Source organism: Euprymna scolopes, chromosome 17 (assembly GCF_053919585.1).
Source record: "Euprymna scolopes isolate OS-2025 chromosome 17, ASM5391958v1, whole genome shotgun sequence".
Classification (NCBI taxonomy): Eukaryota; Metazoa; Mollusca; class Cephalopoda; order Sepiida; family Sepiolidae; genus Euprymna; species Euprymna scolopes.
The window spans coordinates 112,457,274-112,482,697 of record NC_136498.1 but is presented as its reverse complement, the minus strand read 5'-3'; the positions used below and the strand labels follow the sequence as shown (position 1 = coordinate 112,482,697).

At 35.7% G+C, this 25,424-nt stretch overlaps 1 protein-coding gene across 9 annotated transcripts in view; it reads right to left on the bottom strand.

The window, feature by feature from the left end:
• The window catches only part of LOC145296892 (focal adhesion kinase 1-like), an 890,147-nt gene extending 871,486 nt beyond the window's left edge, over nucleotides 1–18,661 (bottom strand). For 4 of the 9 annotated variants that reach the window (XM_080143035.1, XM_080143036.1, XM_080143047.1 and 1 more), the window contains exon 1: nucleotides 2,854–3,164. In XM_080143035.1, coding sequence (XP_079999161.1) covers nucleotides 2,854–3,042 — 189 coding nt within the window. In that variant the 5' untranslated portion in view covers nucleotides 3,043–3,164. Of the gene's footprint in view, nucleotides 1–2,853; nucleotides 3,167–18,509 lie in introns of those variants that run through there. The other 5 variants (XM_080143040.1, XM_080143043.1, XR_013870066.1 and 2 more) reach the window with 4 other exon arrangements.
• Between the last annotated feature and the right edge of the window lie 6,763 nt (nucleotides 18,662–25,424).

Here is a 25,424-nt window from a genome sequence, read left to right as displayed (position 1 = left end):
AATGGGTCTTTGTTTTGAAAAATGATTCAAAAACGAATTCTTTCCCAAAAGACAAAGTCAAGAAAAAATAAATGACAAGTCGTAATTAAAAAAAAAATGTCACCAACTGCAAAAAAAAAAAAAAAAAAAAAAAAAAAAAAAAAAAAAATACATAAGAACAGTTTTTTTTAACATATTTACATTAGATTAAAAAAAAAAAATATTCATATTATTTTAAAGTTTTGAAAGCCTTTTTTCCATATTAAACTTTTTTTCCTTATAAAAAATATAACTACTTGATCAATTTACGTGGTTTTTGGAATATAACATTTTAGTTCCGTGACATCTACGTTGTTACACCATAATTCTTTCTTTTTTTTTTTTTTTGCTGTAAATTTTGCTTTTGGTATTAGTGCACTTATTGATCCATGCTGAAATAATAACGTTATTATTTAGAAAGCCATTTTTAACTGGGGAAGGGGAGGATGTTTTGTACGTATTCTGGTCTTTAACATTACATTCCTTGGCCTTTTGGTCAAGATCAAAGTGTAGTATCTGTTCTTCAGGTGCTGCTGCAGTGCACTTCTGTTTCTTGTTCTCTTTCGGTGGAGGAGAGATCCTTCACGACTGAGACAATTTTTATTTTTGTACCTTTTCTCCACGTTAAAAAACGACCCTGGTGTCTAACTCTGTCCCGTGGGGAGGCATAGTAAATAGGTACAATTTAATAAAAGCATTAAATGTAATTAAACTGGAAAATACTATTTAAAAAATAGCGCGGATCAATAAGTGCATTAGCACCTTGCTTCTTTTTTTTAAGTGGAATTAAACGAGATTCGCTTCTTTTTTTGTTTTTTTTTTTAAGTAAAAAGTATTTTAAGAATTCATAATATTTTAGGAAAAATAACTAATATTAACAATGCGTTATTGATATATGAAGTATAATTTAATAATTAAAGATTTTAGGTACTTGTGCATACAGCCTGCTACCACGCTGAAATAATAACGTTATTATTTAGAAAGCGATTCTTAACATGGGAGGGGAGGGTGTTTTGTAACTATTCTGTACTTTCACCTAACAATTTAATAAGAAAAAAATATCGTAAAAGTTGAATTTAACTTGGAAATATTATTTAAAAAATAGCCCTGTAATATAGATGCAGAAACTAGCATCAGATTGAGAGAGAGAGAGAGAGAGAGAGAGAGAGACAGACAGAGAGACAGAGAGAGAGAGAGAGAGAAACAAATCAAATTATGTGTTTATCAGTGTTTATTCGTCTTTATTATTAAACTTCTTCTGGATACAATAAAGAGTAAAGATGAAACGTTGATGAACACAACTTAGTTTGCTGTTTTTTTTTTTTTTTTAATCTCAATCACGTCGAAATTTCCATTATTCTCATCGTGTGTGTGTGTGTGTATATATATATATATATATATATATATATATATATATATATATATATATATATATATATATATATATCCGCTAATTCGCAACTGATGTTAAAAACTTGATGACAATTGTCTTGAAGCTGATATATATATATATATATATATCAGCTTCACAAGACAATTGTCATCAAGTTTGTTTTTCACTGTCAAAAAGAAAATTTAGTATTTTAATGCAGAATACGAACCGCGCTGAAATAATAGCGTAACTATTTAGAAATCCATTCTTAACATATGAAAGGGAGAGCATTTTGTAATTATTCTGTACTTTCACCTAACAATTTAATAAATATTGGAATAAAAGATACCGTAAAAATTGAATTTAACTTGAAAAATCTTATCTGAAAAATGTGGACTTTATACAATTATTGCACAGCGATATATATATATATATATATATTTTAATATTATTTTCAAGTTAAATTCAACTTTTACGATATTTTTTATTATCGAATTGTTAGAATAGAATAGTTACAAAACACCCTCCTCGTGTTAAGAATGGCTTTCTAAATAACATTATTTCAGCACGGTACAATAAGTGACCAAGTACGAAACATTTAAAGAATACATTCTACCCCCCCCCCAGAAAGGGGGAGAAAACACGGAGAAAAAATCTACCCGCTAATTCGCAACTGATGTTAAAAATATAACGTAAATAATAAACAGATATAAATATGATTTCAGTTTTTAAAAAAATAAATGAAAACAGAATCTTAAAGATTAACTAAATGAAAGTGTTTGTCTTAATAGAAAAACTCCGTAAAACATTTAAAATTTGATTAAATAAACTAATTTTGTGTAAATAAAAGCTAGTTTTGGGGTGTTTTTTTTTACAGATCTGTCACTTTAAAACACAATGGACCCGATTTATAATTTGGCATTTTTGTTCCACTAAAGCAGCTTTAAAATAAATAACCATTAATCAAAAACTTGATAATAAAATTTATAAATATTTCTTGTTTATAGATAAGACATGTTAAATGTTTTAAAAAAGGGGGATATATGTATATATATATTTTAAAGAAACAAAAGGGGATTACATTAAAAACGTAAACAAGTACTTTGTCGTCTTTAAAAAAATAAATGCCATGGACGGGTTTGGGGAAAAATCTTTAGTTTGTAAAGTTTGTTTTCGCTTTTAAAATTTTTGTTTTGATAATTAAATTCATAACTATTTGTAAATGATATATGAAAACTTATTCAAATATTTTTTTAAAAACAATCTAAAAGCTATAAAATAAAAAAAGGATGTTTGAAGTCAGCTACAGAAAAGGGAAAAGAGAGAGAGAGAGACAGAAGTAAGGCTTTGTTAATAAAATGGCAGTGAACGGTTAAGGGGAAACTCTTTAGTTTGCCAAGTTTTTCGGAGATTTTTTTTCGCCTTTTTTGGTGAATAAAAAAAGATTTGTATATATTTATTACCTCGGAAAGAGTCCTGGAAATCCGTTTTGCTTGGGTCATTTTGACATTAGCCATAATTCGCGAGCAACAACAGACTTTGTTAATCCAAGTGCGGCCGCTTTTTTCAACCACGTCTTTTTCCGTCTCCACACTAAAGCCATATCCCGAGTACTCAAGGTAGGACATCGCTGACCCGGCGTCGGTACACATGGGGGAGGAGAGAGAGGGAGCAAGAAAGCGCAGGGGATGGGGGCTTTTATTTTTTTATTATTAATTATTTTCTTTTAATTTCACATATTACATATGGAAACGAACATATATATATATATATATATATATATATATATATATATATATATATATATAATTTATTTCAAACTTTTTTTTTTTTTTTTACTTCTCCGTATTATTATTTATTTTGGTATGATAGGTATTCGACAGAGAAGGGACAAGAGATAGAATTCACATAATAGGTTAAAGCTCTATCGAAAAGGATACTGAGCTCTTGGTGCGCCTGCAATGCGTGCTGTCTTGATTCGGTTCCGACTGATAAGTTTATTTTCATATTAACATATAAATAACATACATATACACAGTAAAAGGACTATCGAAAAATTCGGTAGGGTTTCGATCTCGGCTTAAAGCATTTGTCCGTCTAGCAAGCTGTGATACAGCAAAAAACAGTGTCTGTAGATAACTCTCTCTCTCTCATATATATATATATATATATATATATATATAAATGTGCACACACACGGGAGAGGAAAACTCTGAAATGACACCAGTTTTTCTCTGCTTAGCCCGGCATTGCTTTCACTTGATCTGGGCTTGTTCTTTATTGCTGAGTTCAATCAATGAAAATCCATGAGAGGCGCGGCTAGATAGTGCGTAATCTTTGCTTCACTATACACTCTTCGGGCTTGCATCCATATAGTGGGTATCTATCCATTATCTCTCGAGGTTGCACGGGGGAATGGGGCTATAATTATTCACCCGTCGGCGGTCTCCATCGGAAATATGAGCTGGATTTGTTTTTGTTTTGTTAGCAAAAAATAAAAATAAATAAAAGGTTATTGTAATTATTAGATAGTATGGTTGTTAAATTAAAATGCTTTCAAAATATAACGCATTAGTTTTTTACAACGAGTCGGGCCTAGTTGAAACCAAGAAAGGTCCATCCACACGGACCTTACTTCAAACATTATGGCCAGCTGTGTCCGAAAATCAATGCCATTATCTTTAGTTTTAGATAAATATCCATTATTAGTGACGTTCTTTTTTTCTTTTTTCTTTTTTTTTTTTCTCCTGTCGACAGAGAAATCTTTTTTCTTCCTTGTTGTCGTAGATGATGATGATGTCAGAAAACCTTTCTTTCTTTTTTTAATGTTAACAATGATGATGATATCAGAAAAAAAAAAACGAAATAGTAACAGCAACAGCAGCAGCAGATGTCTATTTCATTCATTCATCCAATTTTTTTACAAGTCGTAATTTTTAGGGGAGCGAAGGTGGGGGTGGGGGTAAGAATGGGTTGTTTTGTTTTTCTTCGTTCTCCAAGATACAAACGTATTTAACCCATCCTGATAGGAGCTAGAGAATAAGGAGTTGCTCCTTTGGGGGTCTGAGACCGAAAGTAACGACTGTCATTCCCGGAAAACGACAGATTCTTCTTCTCCGCGACATGAAACGTAACGTATGTAATCGTCGTGCGCATTAATATTATTGAACGAGCCTGGGAGATGTTTTCTTTTTCTTCTTCTTTTTTTTTTTTTTGAAATAAAGAAGGTCGTAGCAGTAGTTTAAACATGAGCACGTGTGTATCTGTCATTGCTAGTTGTGGTGCTACAATCGGAGATCGAACCGGGGAACATTCATTCGCATGGTGTTCTATTCTTTCTCTCGTTCCATTTCCAGAGAGAGAGAGAGAGAGAGAGAGAGAGAGAGAGAGAGAGAGAGAGAGAGAGAGAGAGCGAGTCAAAGGTAAATAAATTTAATAAATTATGAAAATTTTATTCCAACATTCAAAATCGAATTTTTATCGCCAAATGTTCAAATTCGATCACACGGTCCAACTCCACCTCACCCAGAGGACCTCTTAGTGTCATTATTTTTGTAGCAAGTCCAGAATTTAACCTAATTAAAGACAAAAGATACAGATAAATCTTTCTGGTGTACGTAGCCATCGCGAAACGAAAATGTTATTCCGAAAATTACGTAAATTGATCAAGTAATTTTTTTTTTTTTTTTTTTTTTACTAAACAAATAAAATTTCACAACGAAGCAAGACGTTGTGCTTTGATCCGCCATGTTTAATAAATAAGAGAGAGACAACTCAATTCGAACTACCGAGTTTTAAAAGCGGTCTTGTAATGACTATATTTTATTATTAAAATCGCAAAAAATGTTTCTCTCTCTCTCCCTCACATATATATATATATATACATATATATATAACTTTATCAATTTACGTGATTTTTGGAATATGACATTTTTGTACCGTGACGAGTACGTACATCAAAAGGATATATGTGTGTTAATCATGTTGAATTTTGGATAAGAAGCTTGTTCTACGCTATTTTTAATCATATCTGGTAAGTTATAACAAATCTATTAGCAAAAAACAAAACAAAAACAAAACAAAGGCAATTGTCTAATAGACATAGCTTAGCAGAGCTAGTTATATATATATATATATATATATATATATATATATATATATATATATATATATATATATATATATATATATAAGAATTACAGTTAAGTTTACCAAAATGATCCAAGATGGTAAAACTAAAGTACATTATAAATATTAAAGAAATAATATTTATAAAGTTATCTCAACCAGATGTAAAAGCTCGATAAAACCAAATAGGAGATAGAGCTTATAATAAGATCAAGTAGTTAATAAAACATGTAAAAAAAAACACTTGGAAAAAGGGTTAAAAAAAACATTTAATTTTAAAAAGGAAGCACAAAATAAGTGGATAGTCCTTAATCCGCGGAGTTTCGAAGAAATACTTTCCTTCTCATCAGAGGGCAGGAATTAGCAAAATGCGGGATCCGATGTTTTATTAACTACTTGTTCTTTCCAGATAGATATGAAATTATAGAAGAAATAAAAAAAAAAAATAAAAAAAAAAAATGTAAATATCAACACCTGGCTTTCCCCGCAACAAGATCTTGATTTTCAATTAATGTTTACGTACTTATAGAAATCCGACAATCTCAATCAATATAGAAATCAGTTTTAATGTGTGTGTGTGTGTGTGTGTGTGTGTGTGTGTGTGTGTGCTTTCCCTCTATTATTCTCTTTAAGTCGACGGAGAAAGCACGTCATTACGATAATTTATTTGCACTTTCAGCACGTAGCTTTTTACAACTGGTAGTTACCTTCAACATTTGCCACATATGTATGTATGTATGTATATGCATGCATGTATATATATATATATATATATATATATATATATATATATATATGTGTGTGTTGTGTGTGTATATATATATATGTGTGTGTGTATATATATATGTATATGTGTGTATATATATATGTATATGTGTGTATATATATATATATATATATATATATGCAGTGCATTGCATCTGTATGTATACATGTGCATGCACTGCATGCGTACATGCATGTAGGTGTTTATATGCATATTTTTGCGATTTACGAGTTATAACCGCTGTTGGTTGCACAATTAAATGCAGATGTGCTAAACTATCAGCTGTTAGAATGCAAAAAAACGTGCAACAATGTGCAAAGCCTTCTTGGTCGACCCATAACTACAGTTGTGCACTTTCCTCTCCCCACGTGTGCGAAGATAGACACAAGGTCATTTTTTTTTTAAAACGTGGGATAAACCTGACTCCCCCCCCCCCCGCTTCACTTGCAAGGTCGATTCTAAGTGAGAACAAGTAATATTAGTGAGAATATGTCTGCGATTTTAGGCGACAGACCATAAACATATCCTTGACCCTCACCCCTCCCCAATAGAAAAGGTAATGCCTGGGAATAAAATAGCATCCAGGTACAAAACAGTTTTTATTATTATTATTATTATTATTATTATTATTATTATTATTATTATTATCATCATCATTAAACTGTTAATAACATATTAAGTCGGCCGACTTGTTTATGTAGAAACCGAAAAGCATTTCAGTAGATTTAATTTCGTAATTAGGTTATGTCTTTAATTATGATATTAAATATTACGCTTTAGCGTTTTATACTATTGCATTGTTTATTTCAATATTAATTATTAATTAATTATTTTTGCCCGTACCTATTAATTAATAATAAAATAATAATATATAGTCGTGTTATTTGAATTCCTCGGGCTACTGTTTTCATCTCGAGATTTATTTTCACAACGTTTCAGCCGATGATGTACCCTCCGGCCTTCAAATACATCTTGTCGAACTCGGGGATCTTTCTGTCGGACTCGGGAATCTGTACGGAGTTTCGAACAGAATCTTCGATTTAATCCACAGTTATAGCATGCCCTTGTTCCATCACCAACGACTGGCTAGAAGTCCTAATTAATTTGCAATTGTATGTTGAATGTCGCCTTCACTGAGAATTGAACCTTCAACCTCCAGCAAGGACCCTTGACGAAGTGGATGAAGTACTTGGTAAAATTCAGTTCAAAGTTTCTCTTTTCTGTGGGTTGAAGGTTCAATCCTCAGTGTGGGATGGCACTCAAAATATAATTGCGAATTACTTATGACTTCTATCCAGTTATGGCTGACAGGACGAGAGTGTGCTAACCCTGTGGATTGAATAAAGGGTTGCACCCGAAATTTAGTGTAGATTCTCGAGTTTGAAAAAAAGATTCAGGCATTCAACAGATAGATTTCCAAGTTCAAACAGTTTTTGTCTTTTCACTTTTCAATGATACTAGCGGGGGTTCCCGGCGTTACCCGGGTGTTTGGAGGTGTGTGTTGAGCAAAAAAAAAAAAAAAAGTAGTAGTAGGCAGGCAGGCTCGAACCCGTAACATGAAGGCAGAAAAGAAAGTGGAGGTGTGTGTAAGGTTGAGCAAAAAAAAAAAAAAAAAAAAAAAAGGAAAATTGCGAGCGCAAAAAAAAAGTGGTAGTAGGCAGGCAGAAGGAAGAAAAGAAAGTGAAAAAAGACATGACGTGTTAGCTGTTGCGCCCATCGCCAAACCGGAAGTGACATAGGTTTAAATAAAGGCTGGACGATCAAAAAGACGTGATGACTTTCGAAAATATCGGCGAAAAAAGCGATCCCTCCCTGTAGAAAAGTGCCTAGCTGAGGGTGAAGGAATTAATGTTTTTGGCCAATTTTTCGATATTTGTCGTCCGAAGGGTCAAGCTTCAAAACGATACAGATCTCATGAAAAACTGTTGCCTCTGTCGAAAGTTTTTGCGAGGCATACATACATACATACATACATACATACATACATACATTTAAACAGACAGGTGATGTTTATATAATAGACTAGCGGGGGTACCCGGCGTTGCCCGGGTGTTTGTAGGTGTGTGTGTTTTTTAGTAAATCGTTGGCCGGGTGTTTGTTTAAAAAAAAAAAAAAAAACGAAGCCTTGACGCGCAGTTGGAAAATAATAAAGCGTGAAAAAAAACGTACGACTTGGCAGGTGCCCGTTTTTGATGAGTTAATGACGTCAACTGTGAGTACATGTGGTGATCGAAAATTGTTGAATATTTATCTTTTGAAAGTCGGGCAAATTAAATAAACAGGCAACCCCGGTTGTTAACTCGTATATATTATCATTTAGATGCGATATAAAAAAAACTTTTAAGCTGTGAGGCGACCGATCGGTTCTCTGAAAAAAACCTTTCTTGGATATACACGAAAACACACACACACACACACACACACACACACACACACATTTTCGCTTTTATATTTATAGATGAGGAGAAACTTTGATCGTCTCATCAGTAGAAGGCGTGATGCGGATTAAAAAAAATGGACGATTTCACCGATTTTGATTACAATAAAAAATATGGGAGTGTGAAACATTCGTGAACCATCGTCATTCAATCCCGGCCAACGTCAGGCCTCCCTGCTAGTATTCTATAAATGTATTATTTAACCAAACTTGCCAACTAAAGAGATTTATAAAGCCTGTGTTCATTCAAGTTATGCGTTTAACAATGAAAACTATTTCAAATTAAAGTTTGACGGACCAACGAAATTGCTGTTTTAAATGAAAGTTTGACAGACCAAAGAAGTCCCGGACAAAGAAGTTGGATCCCCTTGCTAATATTTTCATATTGTCTACATAATCCGACCACCATTATTGTTATTGTTGTTGTTAATGTAACTGCCTAAATAACATTGATTTAAATCGTATAAGTTTATACTTATAACTAAAATATAGTTTTTCTTTATAGCCAGCAAGGTCAAAGGTCAGATATCTACGCAACGATCCTTTTCTTATACAATGCATACCTCCCCCCCCCCCCCATCTTTATTACCTACAAACTGATCTGTTCATTTTTACAGGCGGGTGAAAACCAGTGAAAAAAAAAATGTCAACTTTTAAACATGAACTGCGCATTTTTGTAAAAATAAATATGTATTAAATAATTTTTTAAAAATTACTCATCTCTAAGGATTCCAATAAAAAAAAAATTACATTGTAACCCGGATATAAGAGACTTCTTATACTGTCCCCCACTGCTCTTATATCCGGGTTATACTGTACATTAACACAGGTTCCAGTTGAGCACTGTTTGAAGATAGCGGTTTTAATCCTACCCAAAACAAGCCAGAAGATTAATTGGCTAAAACATGGTAAGACAACTACTATGGAAGGCAGTAATTATTGAGGATGCAGTTAAGAGATTCAGCATTCTTATTCCATTGCGATTAACTGAAGCAGGCCAGAGAAATAGTGGTAAAACAACAAGAACTATGAAGATAAAGATGACAGTCTGCAGATAAATGAATTGTGCATGCTCAACCTAATGTACGCAACTCTGAGCCTAGTCAGTATCAGATAGGTAACAATTTGGAAATACAGAGTGCAGCAGAAATACCTCCCACGTTTTAAACGTTCAATTATATGTTGCTAATGAATCTACACAAGTGCCAACGATTTTTTCATTTAGCTAATAACTAGCGAGGGTTACCCAGCGTTGCCTGGGTGTTTTGGGAGGGGGGGGGTTAAAAAAAAGTAAGTATGAGGATCGAACCCGAACCGTTGAGGCAAAGTTGTAAATTAAAGTGTGTGAAAAAAAAAAAAAAGAAAAAAAGTGCGATCTTAACCATTGCCCCACCGCGAGATGCTAACGGAAACACGTTTGAATTTATTTAATTAGTTGGATTTAGCAGGTGCCCGTTTTAAATGAGGTCATGTTTTGACTGCGGGATAGTATTCATTTACTGCTGAACGCTTTCTTCCCCCCCCCCGAAGATGTTATAGGAAAAAGACTAACCCACGTGCGGCGAGCGACAAATATTGAATATTTATCTTCCCGAAATCGAGCAAATTAAATAGACAGGCGAGCTTCGTTGTTAACTGTGAGATATTACGATTTGTATGTGATATAAAAAGTTTTAAAAAGTTGTTAAGCGAGCGATCGCTTCTCTGAAAGAAGCCTTTTGTAGACACACAGAAAAAGCAAACACACATACATACATACATACATACATACATTTTCGCTTTTATATTTATAGATTAACCTTTTTTTTTTTTTTTGTAGATACCCTCATCAAGCAATACGGTTTGTACTGGTGCACATCGTTCTTTTACTGTAGAAATGTTTTTGAAGAATGGTGAATCTATAATTGCAACACAGATATTTCCGAGTTCATTACAAGTTAGGATGGCATGATGCTGTTTGTTATATACTGTTCGACGGTATATAATAATATGACAAAATATGCCGAGTGAGATGCGTAACAAAAGAAGGTTTATTAGTACTTCGTAATAATACAAATACAAAATGGCTACTTGCTTTTGAAGTTAGATAAATGTAAATGAAGGTAAAGAAAAGAAACTTAGCGTGTGAGAGTTAGCGCTCGTTCATGGGAAGCTTGGTTAACCGGAGTTACACTTGTAGAGTGTCCGACGCAAGACTGCAAAACAAGACAAGACGCTCCCACCTTAAAATGGTAGCTCTTTTATATCCTGTTTCGTATCCGGTTCGATATCGATACGTAGTTATGCCCCTTATAACACTGTTCCAGATAGAAAATCAATACAGTATGGGTTGCAAATGTCAGAGCTACAGGTACGATACTTAAAAGAAAGTCACCTGGAAGGTCTTGAAACGCTCAAACGCCAGAAAGTATTTGAGCTGTGAAACTTTCCGTTACTCAGTCTCTTACACGGTCAGCTTGCAAACATCCTATTGTCCAAGAACTGCCTGATCGAAGAGTTAGAAGAATTCTACACACTGATATGCAGCTTCATCTATACAAATTGATGAGAAACTGCACGAGCGCAGCTAGAAAGATCGCATGTCAAAATGTGGGAAATATTTCTGCTGCGCCTTGTGTTAGGACGTTGAGACCTCTCTGCAAGAACTATAAAAACCTAATGTTATCTCTACGGACAGGAATAAACAAAGCGATTGAAGACCGATTGTGAATTTGATATTCCCTAAACATTTTCTCCTTCGGGAGAAGCTGGGACTACTCGCCTAGAGTGAGTGCTGCTTGCGTAAGGGTATGGTAACCGGATGTCCAATAATAACAGATACCGTGGAAAGAAGACGGAAAGGTAAAAGAACGTCTTTCTTCACTGATGAGTCGCAACTTATCAAACCTAAAAGCCCCTCGAGGATAAAGATAAGAGATGAAGAGATTGAGAGTCGAATGATGATGAATACTATGAGAGGATTGAAAATAAACATAATGCAAAAAGTTTGATTACTTATGAAGGCAGTTCATGGCCGGTATTTATTGAAGATTTATTTGAAGATGACCATGTTGTAGCCCTTAGGGAAGCAATCTTGTGGTAACGTGTTCCAGGGATGGGATCCTTTTGGGGAAGAAACTATGTCCATGGAATCCTTTCGGGGAAGAAACTATGTCCTTGTCAGACACACAGAAGAAGAAAGGAAAGTTCTTTGTAATTGTGGTAGTAGATAGAGTTCTTGCGCTGAATGGTAGAGCAGAGAAAGAGTAGACAAACAATAGACAATCTCTATTAGATTGCAAAGTCGATTTTCGACTCTTAAGGCAAGAAAGAATGCTCTGAGTGACACCTTCTCTGATGCGGTAAGAATACTTAACTTATAACTAGGGCTATGACAACAGCATATTATTTTCATTGTTTTGACTCTCGAGTATATATTCGACACAGTTAATCAACTGAGAACCACATCACTCTATATAAGATATTAACGGATACACACTCGAGAATCAAAACAATGAAAAGAATATGCTGTTGTCATAGCCTACTTATATATACTATATTTCACCCCCAAATAAATCATATTGCCACTTGGAACGTAAGGGGCTATTATTTAGGATCGTGTGGTAAAAAGCGGATTGCGGGGAGTTGAGCAACAAGATGTCTGTTTACATTACATTTAAACTTCTGCGGGTTAGTACAGTCAAGGAAACTGGAAGAGAATTATAAAGTCTAAATCCAAAGGAAGAAACTATTAGAGTCGAAGGCTTTCCAGCATCTAAGGATTTCTACGGTGAAGTAGATTACTCCATTTAAATTATAAATGCCAAAAATTAATCTTTCGAATAAAACGCATTATTTTTTTAATAATAACGACTTTTTCCGACTTGAAATTCTTAATGAATCAGTTCACTATTCTTTTCTTTTTATTATTCTTATTATCTATATAATAACATGCTCATATGTTATCACTGGGACTATGACAACAGCATATTCTTTTCATTGTTTTGACTCGAATATACATCCGACACAATCAGACACAGTCAATCAACCGAGAACCACATCACTCTACATAAAAGCATATAAGATATTAACGGATACACACTCGAGAGTCAAAACAACGAAAAGAATATGCTGTTGTCCTAGCCCTACTTATAATGTATCTGACTCTTTTATTAGGTAGGATATTGCGTCAGACTGTCATTAATTTCATAGCAATTGTATTTACGTTAAAACTAGCAAGACGATTCGATGTTGCCCGGGATGGAATGAGTGTCAACAAAAGTTACACATTTTCAATACTTTTATTTTATTGTCATCAAAATCGATTGGTTGCCTGCTTTAGTCAGGAACCCAACATTGCCTACATTGCACTGTAGAGAACTTACCGTCGATTTTCTAAAATTAGTTTTATATAATGGTTTGAATTAAAGTTTAAAATACAAAAGTCAAGTATCATGGCTCAATTGTGCTCTAAATGAAACCTTCATTTCGAATGTGCCCTTATCTTGTCAAAGAACCTGCTGTTGATTTTATATACTGGGCTCTTTTGCTTGTGCGGTAATAAAACTTCTCAAATGCACTTGTGATGTTAGGCTGTGTAAGGTGTTAACTGTGATCAAAATATAACTGTTCCTTCTTTAATCGGATTTTTTTTTTTTTTTTTTTTTTTTTTTTACATGGGGGTCACCATTTATCAAGGCCCAAAGGCCACTCAGGGATAAGGGTTATTGTGTGTACAGTAATGAATGAGATAGTATTGTAGTAATCATTAGTATTGGGGTTTTTGATAGAGTGTCTTACTTAAGGGGGCGGTTTGTCAGGAGTTTGTTTATGTTGGACTTGAAGACGTCCAAGTTGTAGTCAGGTGGGAAACAGGCAAGCGGCAGAGATTTTTTTTGATTATCGATTTTCGATAGAAATATTCTGATACAAAACCTAAGAACACTGCCAAACATATAAAGTACTTTTAGCATGAAATAATAAAAAAAAAATGACGCAGCCATTTCGGAGTTTATGGGGGAACAAACATACAGAGACATAGTGGTTTTTATATATATGTAGAAATAGACAAGGACATTGATAAGGTTCTCAAAATATTATTACCTTAATGACTCTATGCTTCTAATAAAACCTAACGCCATTCATTATGGCAGTGCAGTACCTACAGCAACGTACCTAGAAAACAGAGTTGTGATAGAATCTCTGCCATCTCTTTTTTTTTTTTTTTTACACAGTGATCACCACTTATCAAGGCCCGGAAGCCACTCGGGTATAAGGGTTATTGCAAGTACATTACGTTAGTGTGGAGATTTGATGAAGTGTTTACTTAAGGGGGCGGTTCATTAGGAATTTGTTAACGTTGGACTTGAAGACATCCAAGTTGTAGTCCGGTGGGAAGCAGGCAGAGGGAACAGTGTTCTCTGCTCTAAAACTTCTGCCGACCTCTTCCACATATCTCTATACACAAAACTGCAAAAATCTCAAGAAAAAACGAGTGAAACATGCGTGAGCCCCGTGAGTGCACAGTGAACAAGCCATAAAAATCAATTACTAACCCCCTCCCCCATTTAGCCCCGAAAGTCCCTAGGGGACCTCAAATCTTGGTGAAAATGAACAAATTGGTGCAGTTTTAAAGCCTTAACATGTGTAAATTTGAGTTCTGCACCATGCAAAAAAAAGAAATGACTAAATCCATCATTTGCCCCCCCCCCATCTCCCATTTAGACCCAAAAGTCCCCAAGGCCTTGACATATCTAAATTTGAGTTCAGCACCATGCAAAACTGCTAAATAGACATACACAGAAAATTTTGGACAAATATGGTAAAATAGTCCCCAAAATAGTGTTTTTTTAGCCCTAAAAAAGCCCCCGAGGCACACCCAAGAGTTATCGCAAAGTATAGACAAACAAAATTATATAAAAATCAGTTAGTTACAACTTTTCAGAAAGTTTTATAAAAATCCAAAGCATCAATTTCTTTTTAATAAACACAAAAGTGTCAATTTTAGCCATTTTAACCCAAAAGGCACCCCTAGGGGTGGGGGGCAACCAGAGTTTTCCCGGAAAATTCGTTCTGTTACTTTTTTTACTCATATCATGTTTAATGTTTGCGCAAAAGTAAAAAAATTCAAAGGCGTAGTTATTGAGAAAAGTGTGGACAGATGAACAGACAAACGGACAAGGGTGAATTTACAGGTCCACCCTCCTTTTGTCGGGAGCCCAATAATACAAGATTAAACCCAGAACCCCACCTCCCAGCATAGATCCCCACCAACTACCAGGCCTCCTATTTAAACATCAACGGTCTGTTTTCCAACCTTCCAGAGATTGAAATCCAATTCCAGGCAACTAAACCTGACCTATTAACTGTCCGCCTGCGGAACACTGTTCCACTGGCCTGCTTCCTGGCCGATCACAACATGGTAACCTTCAAGTCAAATATAAACAAGTTCTTGAACTGTCCCTTTAATCAAAATTCCACCGAATCTACACCATTTACGATTACTGGACTATCACTGTACATTCGTTAACCATTATCCTTGAATGATCTTCAGACCTTGAAAAGTGGTAACTAACTTGTAAAAATAAAAAAACAAAATATTAAACCACATGTTTAGAATCTTTATTCCAATTTTGATAAAAATCCATTACATGATTTCAATTCTAGAAAATGACTAAAGTTTAAGCTTTTTTTTTTTTTTTACATAGGCATCACCACATTATCAAGGCCAAGAGGTCACTCAAGGATAAGGGTTAAAGAGTGTACAGTAGAAATTGGACAATATAGTAATCATTAGTAATGAAAATTTGGTAAATTTGATAACTCATATATAACGGCTCATCAAGAACTTATTTACGTTAGACTTAAAGACAACCATATTGTAGTCAGCCGGAAAGCAGGAAAACGGAAGACAATTCCACAGGCGTGCAGTTCTAAGAAAGAAGCTTTGTTCATGGAATCTACGTTTGGGTTTAGGCACAGATAAAGAGTGGGGGGGAATTATTGATAGTGTTTACAGCTAGACGAGTGTTTCTTGTGAAAGTTTGGCGAGGTGGGACCATAGATTGAAGCTCAGTCGAACACTTTCCATGAAAATAACGATACATCAGAGACAAACTCGCAACATCTCTTCTGTGAGATAGAGGTTGCAGGGAAGAGAAAAGGACATCTCCTACGAGGCTACAAAGTCTATTTTGAACTCTATCAAGGCAGGCCAAGTCCTTTCTAGCAGCTCCTTCCCAGATGTGGCAACAGTATTCCATCCTTGAACGTACCTGGCTCTTATATAGATAGAGAATAGCATCAGCAGTGAGATATCTACCGGATCGATAGAAAGATCCCACCATTTTTCCAGCGGCCTTGGCAACAGATTTGATGTACGTGTTCCATTTAAGCTTTAAGGTTGAAAGATCTTAAGAAAAAGGAAGTTCAGGGAATTTTCATTATTTTGTATCTAATGATCACGGACAAAATTTAATATAAATCTGAAATATTTGAATATTCAAATGGGGGGTTGTTTTCTTATTGTGCCCCCCCCCTCTTAAAAATACCCCGACGAAACTCAAATTTGGACAATATTTCTTAATTGATGTCTAATATCTGTTGTTTTAATTACATAAAATTCGAAGATACCGGAATTTTCATGAATAGTTTTCTTCCCCTTTTACTCCTTCTTTGCCTAAGACTAAGCTAAACTAAATATAGTCCACATTCGAAACATGGTGGGTGATTCCCTTTTCTCTTCCCGGCAACCTCTTTTCCATAGAAAAGACATTGCTAACCGGTCTCTGCTCTATCGTCATTTTCATAGCAAATGCTTTTTTTTTACACAGTGATCACCACTTATCAAGGCCCAGAAGCCACTCAGGGATAAGGGTTATTGCAAGTACATTACGTTAGTGTGGAGATTTGATGAAGTGTTTACTTAAGGGGGCGGTTCATTAGGAATTTGTTAACGTTGGACTTGAAGACATCCAAGTTGTAGTCCAGTGGGAAGCAGGCAGACGGAACAGAGTTCCACAGGCGTGCAGTTCTAAGAAAGGAGCTTTGTTCATGGAATCCGCGTTTTGATTTAGGCAAAGATAAAGAGTGGGGGAAATTTTTCACAGTGGATTCAGCTAGACGGGTGTTTTTCGTGAAAGATTGGCGAGGGGGGACCAGAGATTGGAGTTCAGACGAGCACCTGCCATGGAAATAACGATAAAACAAGGATAGGCTCGCAACGTCTCTTCTGTGGGAGAGAGGTTGCAGGGTAGAGAAAAGGGCATCCCCCACTAAGCCACGAAGTCTATTTTGTACTCTGTCAAGGCTCTGAGCTCCAATCTAAAGTCGCCTACCCGAGCCAAACTTTCACGAAAATACACTCGTCTATTTGCAACCACTATCAGCAATTTCCCCCACTCTCTATTTGTGCATAAATCTAAACGTGGATTCCATGAACTAAGCTTTTTTCCTAGAACTTCCCGCCTGTGGAACTCTATTCTGCCAGCCTGCTTTCCAGCTGACTACAACATGCCTGTCTTCAAATCTTATGTGAACAAGTTCTCTGCTCGCCTATAAATAATCAGATTATGCCAAATTCCCACTATTAGCGATTATGTACACCCATTAACCCATATCTTTGAGTGGCCTCTAGGCCTTGATAAGTGGTGACATCCTTGTAAAAGAAAAAGAAAAAATTTGGACCCTTCACACCTAGCAGATGTGTTCCGAATCTCACAGGGATCGATTAAATAGTTTAGGAGTGAATCCTATATATACAAATATATAAAACAGAAAAATCGGAACTTTTTGGGGTATCGGAATCTGAAAAATGTTACCCTATTTCCCGATGCCAAAACTGATTCCTTAAATTATCTTTTTTATTTGATTTTGGTTTAAGAAACATCGTCCACTGCTTTTAGTAATAATAAAACAAACATTTATTGATTTTAAACTTCCAGTAAAACTAAAATCTCTAGTTCCCCCCCCCCCACTCACAAATGTGTTTTTCAATCTTTGAGAAAATATATGCACATTTAAGATGTGTTTTTACAATAATCGGGACAAAATAACACTGTTATAGTTAAATATTTAGAGATTTATAAAGAATCGGAATCGTTAATTGTCTCGGAATCGGAAATTTTGTACGGAATCAGTAAAAATATTGGATTTGGTTGGTTGTTTTTGTTTTACGGCATGTCAACCCTTTTCCGGTTATTTAATGCCGAATCCAAAGATTTTGAAGAAAATTTTTTTAATAGAATATATTTGTTGTTTTCAAGTCGGTTTCTATTTAACCCATAGTTGGGACACTAACAGGTACTGCCACTCAGAGTGGACCTGGGAGCAATGGCAATTAAAGGGTGGCTCCACACTCCCCAAAGCCCGCAAGCTGGGGCCTTACCACTGGATATAGTTTAAGGTCATATCCAGGACCGAAATATATTGGAATCGTCCCATCACTAAAATATATATATACACACACACACACACACACACACACACACACACACACACTCTAACGTATACAGATTTATTCATTTATTCAATAACGCTGAAATATCAATTAGGGGTGTAGGATAAGTAAAAATCTTAAAAATCGATCTTATTCTTATTATTTTACCCCCCCCCCCCTATATATAAACCTAAGTCTATATAGATAGAGATATATACAGAAACTTGTGAAATATACGAGTATAGAATGTACGCGATCAATCAGCCTCCCATGTTTGGGTTTTGTCAATTAGAAGGAACCACGTGAAAAAAAAAAAAAAATAATAAAAAAATATAAATAAATAAATAAACAAAATAGCTACAAAGAAACTTACCAACGAAGCCGAGCAATCCGGGTAACATTTGATCATATCCTACGTTTCGGGATTGCAACAGTTCATAATGTTTCTATAGCGTATATGGGCACACTTTTATATCGATGATTGAATTCACACGTTAACATTAAGCTTATTTATGAGATATCGGATGAGGAAATTAGAAAAGAAAAGGGAGAAAAAAATATTCTCATAATAATGGTTTATTTTCCGAATGAAAAAAAAAAAAAAAAGAAAAAAAAAAAAGAAAGAATACAAAATATCTGGTGTTTTACAAACTGACTATCCCATTAATAAAGTTGTCATACATGATAAGACATAAAAATGGTGTCAGTGGAGCTCTCTCTCTCTCTCTCTCTCTCTCTCTCTCTCTCTCTCTCTCTCTCTCTCTCTCTCTCTCTCTCTCTCTCTCTTTCACTCCTGTGTGTGTGTGTGTGTGTGTGTGTGTGTGTCTCTCTCTCTCTCTCATATGTGTGTGTGTACGTATATTATTGTACTTGTGGAAGTTGTTACATATATATCACATGAAAAACAACTTCTACAAATCCATGTGTATACACACAAATACAACACACACACACACACACACACACACACATATATATATATAGATAGATAGATAGATAGATAGATAGATAGAGAGAGAGAGAGAGAGCTCTACTGATACCATTTTTATGTCTTATGTATGACAGATTTATTAATGTGTTTCTATATATGTATATAATATTTTTATTTATATAGACAAATATTACGTAGTCGCTACACCGAACATGCTAATGTTTCGGAAACATTGGTTTGCAAGAAACCAAAACGCACTCGTCAGGCGACGTAAAAAAGTTTATTTTACACCGAAGGCATCTGGTTCAGAAATGGAAGAAGTGAAATATATATTTTTATTTATACAAATAAAATATTACAACGCTAAAATTTAAGTGGGAGGGGTGACATTAAGTGACATTTTAGACTCAAAACAGAAGTCTGATATATTTATACTTCCATTTTTGAACCAGATGCCTTCGGTGTAAAATAAACTTTTTTTTACGTTGAACTTTGACCCCTTGAGAACCAAATTTCTGGCTGAAAACCGATTACAAAGATTTTCCCAAATCTCACAACCATGTATATCAAACTTCGAGCCTGGAGACTGAAAGTTGAAGGAGTTATTGTGTAGGGAAATGTAGACAGAGATGTAGTATTGGGAATCCCAGCTTAAATGCTATCTAGGTAGTTGGAGAAATAGTAAGTTATGTAAGTATATTTTTGATTCCCATCAGTGAGTTTAGTGGGGTCACAGAAGGTTGGGTTTGACAGGCATCAAACTCAATCACCTATAATGACCTAGGTTAGATGCACCAGAAGTTAGGGGTGACATGCACCGGAAATTAGGGGTGACACTGAATTGTGGTTGTAGGCTTCCGGTTGACAAACACATGTGAGAGTTGGTTTTGGGCTGCAGATGGAACAGACAGGAGATTCGGGTCTCTCTGCGGCAACCAGGGTCCATGATAGGCTTGCCTTTAATAAAAGAATCGAAGCTTCAAATCCATCTTGTGTTATTGATGCATCTACAGCAGTAAGTACCACTCCCCATGAGATGGCAGCCCAGCGACAAGATATCATCTGCTGGACAAGGCAAGCAGGTATGTACGTATGACATTATTTATGCATACATGTAGGGACCTTTCAAGGCAAGAACTAAGAGCACACCCACATATGTAAAAACACACAGACTTTAAAAGTACCCGTAAAACAATCGTAAAAAGATAGTTAACAAGAAAACGTAAACGAGAATAGCAACAGGAACGTTTAAGAAGTAGAAGAATAAATAAATAATAAACAGGACGCAAAAGACCATCTTTAACAGACAGACAGTTTCACAGATATATAGATAGATTTTTTGACCTTGAAGTAAATTTTTTACGTTTGTCTGTTTTCTTTTCTTTTTTTTTTTTTTAGCTCTTTAAATCAAGTGACGTCATACCTGAAGCGATTTCGGTTAACAAAACACAAAAAAAAAAAAAAAAAAAAAAAAAAAGAACAAACAAAAAAAAACCTGACGTTAAACCGATGATGAAATAAGCATGAAGCTATTCCGGTCACTGAAATAGGGGAAAATCTTACCAAAACTAAAATAAGGGAAAACAAAACCATGTGTTCACAAATCCTACAAAAATAAATTGTAAACACATTTTTGATTACTTTTCTCTAAGCACCCCATCCTAACCCCACTCGACAATGTGTCTCCACCTGAGCATTAACACCAGGTAGGTACAGATAGTTTTTTTAATAAATTTGTCTACCATTACCAATGATTTCACTTCCTTTATCCTGAATTATGACTTCCTGTGTCAGTTGGACAAGTCGCCAACATTATTTTCTTCTTTTTTTTTTCCTTCTCCTAGTAAAGGAAGACAGCTATGAGTTGGGGGGGGGGTGAAGTTAAACCATTGAGTTTCGCCAGAGAATTTTTTCCCTGGGGGGAACCCGGAAAAATCAACAGAATCTATACCAACGGCATTCACTCTAAGCGGGTTGAACCGGCTTCCTCCAGAGGAGGAAATTTCATGGGAATATTAAGTTCAGAAACGATCTTACTATTTTTTTTTTTTTTTTTTTTTTTTTTACCTCATGTTCACCTCAATAAAAGGCATATCGCCGCTTGGATGTAAGGGGCTACGATTTGGAACCATGCCTAGGAAAGATTAACAAGATGTTAATTTACATTACATTTAAACTTCTTCACTTCAGTACAGTCAGGGAAACAGGTAGCAGAAAGAGAATTCCAAAGTCTAGCTGCTCAAGGGAAGAAACTATCTCTCTTTAGAAAGATGATGACATTAATTTTTTGCAATCGACATCCGCCCACATACAGCGCCTGGTGTTCCTAAATGGTCACCCATCTGGTAATGACCAGGTTCAACATTGCTTAACGGGTGATCTAATGAGACTCTTATGCCATATATGACAGAATCTAGACCACTGACCTTTTTCCTGTTGATTGTGGTATGAAACTGGTCAAGTGCAGTTCTAAGAGGTCTACTTTGCCTGCTCTCTTTAAGAAAGGGTTAGCTTAAAGCCAATCATCTAAGGCCCCTCCCTCTGCCAGGGAATGCCAACGTGGCTGTCCAGGCATCTTTTACAGGATCAGGTTCTATGTAGCTATCGATGTATTCCTATTGCATTTTCTCATTATGTGGATTCAAATATTTTCCAGTCTTTCTTAATGTTTCTATGGGCATTTAGGGAAAGAGTGAGCCTCTTTTCTTAGTGTAATCATGCGTATGTATGCACCACAAACATTTATGTAAATTAGATGGTAAAACAATAAGTTTCTTTACTTCTGGGGCGAACGCACACGTCAAAAATGTACAGCTCGTACTTTTAAATTTCTTCTCCAGGACTTACCTCCTCTATAACAACAAAATGAAAAAAGAACAAAAAAAAAAACTACGGACTGACTAACTACCCTGATGAGGCTATTTTTAGCGAAATATCGGACTTACAACATCAACAAAAGGACATAAAAATGATTTTATCATTTTCCTGACACTTAAAGTTTTCAAAATTTCAAATTTATATTAAAAATAAGTGTCTTTAAATAGTGTGCTACTATATATATATATATATATATATATATATATATATATACATATATATATATATATATATTACCTCAATATACGAGAGGCGTGCAGTAAGTAATGCCCCTGACCCACTTCCAGTTGTCTGATCTAGCTGAAAATTTGCATCTGCATTGATTTATATCTCTACGGATTATGTGGCAAATTACAGCTCTGAACTAATTGTGGTTTCTGTTTTACATGTGTTTGAACTGAGTCAGGTGTGAATGTCGAGCAGTGATCCGGTTTTTTGTATTTGAAAGGACGCACACCACACGAGACTTTTGATGAAATGAAAGAAACTTATGGTGATAATGCCTCATCATACGACCTTGTAAAACGCTGGCATCGTGAATTCAAACATGGCCAGAAGTCTGTGGAAACAACTCCCAGACCTGGTCGCCCCCCTTCTGCCATTGATGAGGCATCTGTCCGTCAAGTTGAGGCTGTCATTTTGGAAGATCAGCCCATTACTATTCACCAAATGGCCCAAGATGTCAAGATTAGTACGGGGTCTATGGAAACTATCATGACCATTTGCATATGCATAAGGTGTCTGCCAGATGGATTCCCAGGTTGCTCACACCATTCCAGAAGCGAGAAAGGATGAATTTGGAGATGTGCCAAGAAGATGAGTCAGAGTTTGTCAAAAGACTGATTACACAGGATGAAACCTGGGTCCATCACTATGATCTAGAGACCAAAGCCCAGTCAATGCAGTGGAAGCACTTGGACTCACCACCTCCAAATAAGGCAAGGGTGCAGCCCTCCGTTGGCAAGGTCATGCTCAGTCTTCTGGGACCAGGACGGAGTAGTGATGACAGATTTCCTGGCAAAGGGTACCACAATTACAGGAGTCTATTATGCTTCACTTTTGAGGAAATTAAGGGAAGCTATCAAAATCAAGAGGTGGGGCAAGATCAGCAAAGGTACCCTCCTCCTACAGGACAATGCTCCGGTCCACAACTTGCATGTCACCAGATCAGAAGCACGGGCATGTGGTTATGAAATCCTTCCCCATCCTCCCTACTCTCCTGACCTTGCACCCTCTGACTTTCACCTCTTCCCAGCCATGATTTCTGAAGTCACATCGTGGTTAGAGGACCAACCTGGGGTGTTCTACAAAAACGGTCTCCAGAGATGCATCAAACGATGGGAGAAATGCATAACTCTGGGTGGTTCCTATGTAGAGAAAGACTAATAACTGTGCCAAGTTTTGTTGCTCTACTATGGGAAGTGAGTCAGGGGCATTACTTATTGCACGCCCCTCGTATATAACTTTAGTTCCTTCAGCTGAAACCAAAACCAAAACTTATGAAGAATTCTTCATAAAATTATTTAAGGTGCCATCAGCTAAAATCGAAACCAAAACCAAAACTTATGAAGAATTCTTCGTAAAATTATTTTTAAAAAATAGTTGACTTAAGTGGCATCATCTATAAAAAACCAAAATTATAAAAAGTTCTTGGTGAAATTATTTATTACAAGAAATGGAAGTACATAATGATTAAACAACCCGAATGCAAGCATGAGGCAGAATATAACATACGCACGCTATCATATTAATATATAGATAATAATAGAGACTGGAATCAGAGAGATGGCTGAAAAGATACAACAGATAACAATAAGGGAAACTGCAGAAATATTAAGGAAAAGCCTTGAATGTAAAGACTAACACACATGAATTACAGACACAAACTGGACATACAGGACCATTGCCAGCACCCTCAAAATGTACTGCTGGATTGTAACGAATAACAGGGACATACCCAGGGTAATGAAAACAAAGTTTCTGGCCACGGTTATGGTCTTTGGTGTGGTTTCAAGTGAGGGCCACATCATGCCATCTCACATCTCCGAAGTCGATTTTAATTCAACACCAAAGTGTACCTGGATATGTTGAAGAGTGTGGTGATCCCCTGGTGCAATCAAACCCTGGGTGTGGCAGCAGGACTTTGCGCTGGCCCACAAGACCAAAGAGACCCAGGCTTGTCTTCAAAAGGAGTGCTATGACCCGTCTCTCATTGGGCCCCCTCCACTCCTCTGACCTGAACTTGCTAGACTACTTTGTTTGGTCATACATCAAAAACATCACCAACATGACCTTCCGCAACACCAAAGTCAGCCTGATCGCTGCCATCCACCGAGTATTAGCAGAGCTTCTGCCGACACTTGTGGAAGAGTCATGCTCCCAGTTCCAGACCCGTATCAAGGCGGTGAATGAGGCTAAAGGCGGCTACATTGAATAGATATCAGCTCTACTACATAATCAAGAAACCTGAATTGATTTTTTTTCAATAAAAATTTCAATATAAAGTTGTAGTGTTATTTTATTTAGGATGACACCCTGTATTATTTTTGTAACTGATATATATATATATATATATATATATATATATATATATGGACTCTCTTCGGACTATTGCATTTATCAGTATTATCCATCTTAACTAAACAATATTTTTCCCCCCTTTTTTTCTTTGTCTTAAAAATTTTATCATAAATTAATTAAAATAAACTGATTTTCTAAAATTAAAGACGAATTGGAAATGTTAGAAAAAAAAAACTAAACATTATTGCCAACTAGAAAACAGGCATTTCATTATAGAACTAACACAGTCCCGATCCCAACATAACTAACACAGTCCCGACTCTAACCTTTGACCTTGAAAAATAGTGTGCACCATTCCTAGGGCGGAGACCATCATCATGTCAGATTTGGTCATGATCGGTCCAGTGGTGTAGGCTGTAGGAGAGTATATATACATAGTCTATGACCTTGACCTTAACCTTAAAAAATTGTGTACACCATCTCAAGGTCAGAGACCATCATCATGTCAGGTTTGGTCATGATCGGTCTAGTGGTGTGGGCTGTTGGAGAGTTGTACACACACACACACACACGAACGCTACTATTTTATATATAGAATTATGTTGGATTTTGTTGGATTTTTTAAACTAGACCTTAATAGCAGTATATTTTACAAATCAGTATTTGATTCTGACAGACAATTTCCTTTTCTTTATCGTTGGTCCATGTTGTTAATATAGATAAAAAATTATTTCCCCTCGTAGCATATTTTATCAAACTAGGATCATTTTTAAGATGGCTGCCATCTTCTGAATCATCAGCAAATTAATATTCAAATGACGCCATATTCCTTTTAAGCACCAAATTTTCTCACTTATAATACTTTCTGCATTTATCACTGATAAGGGAGAATAATTGCTGTTTTCTGGGTTGGAATCTATCCATCTTACACTTTTAGTTTTTAACCTTGAAGTAGCAGTT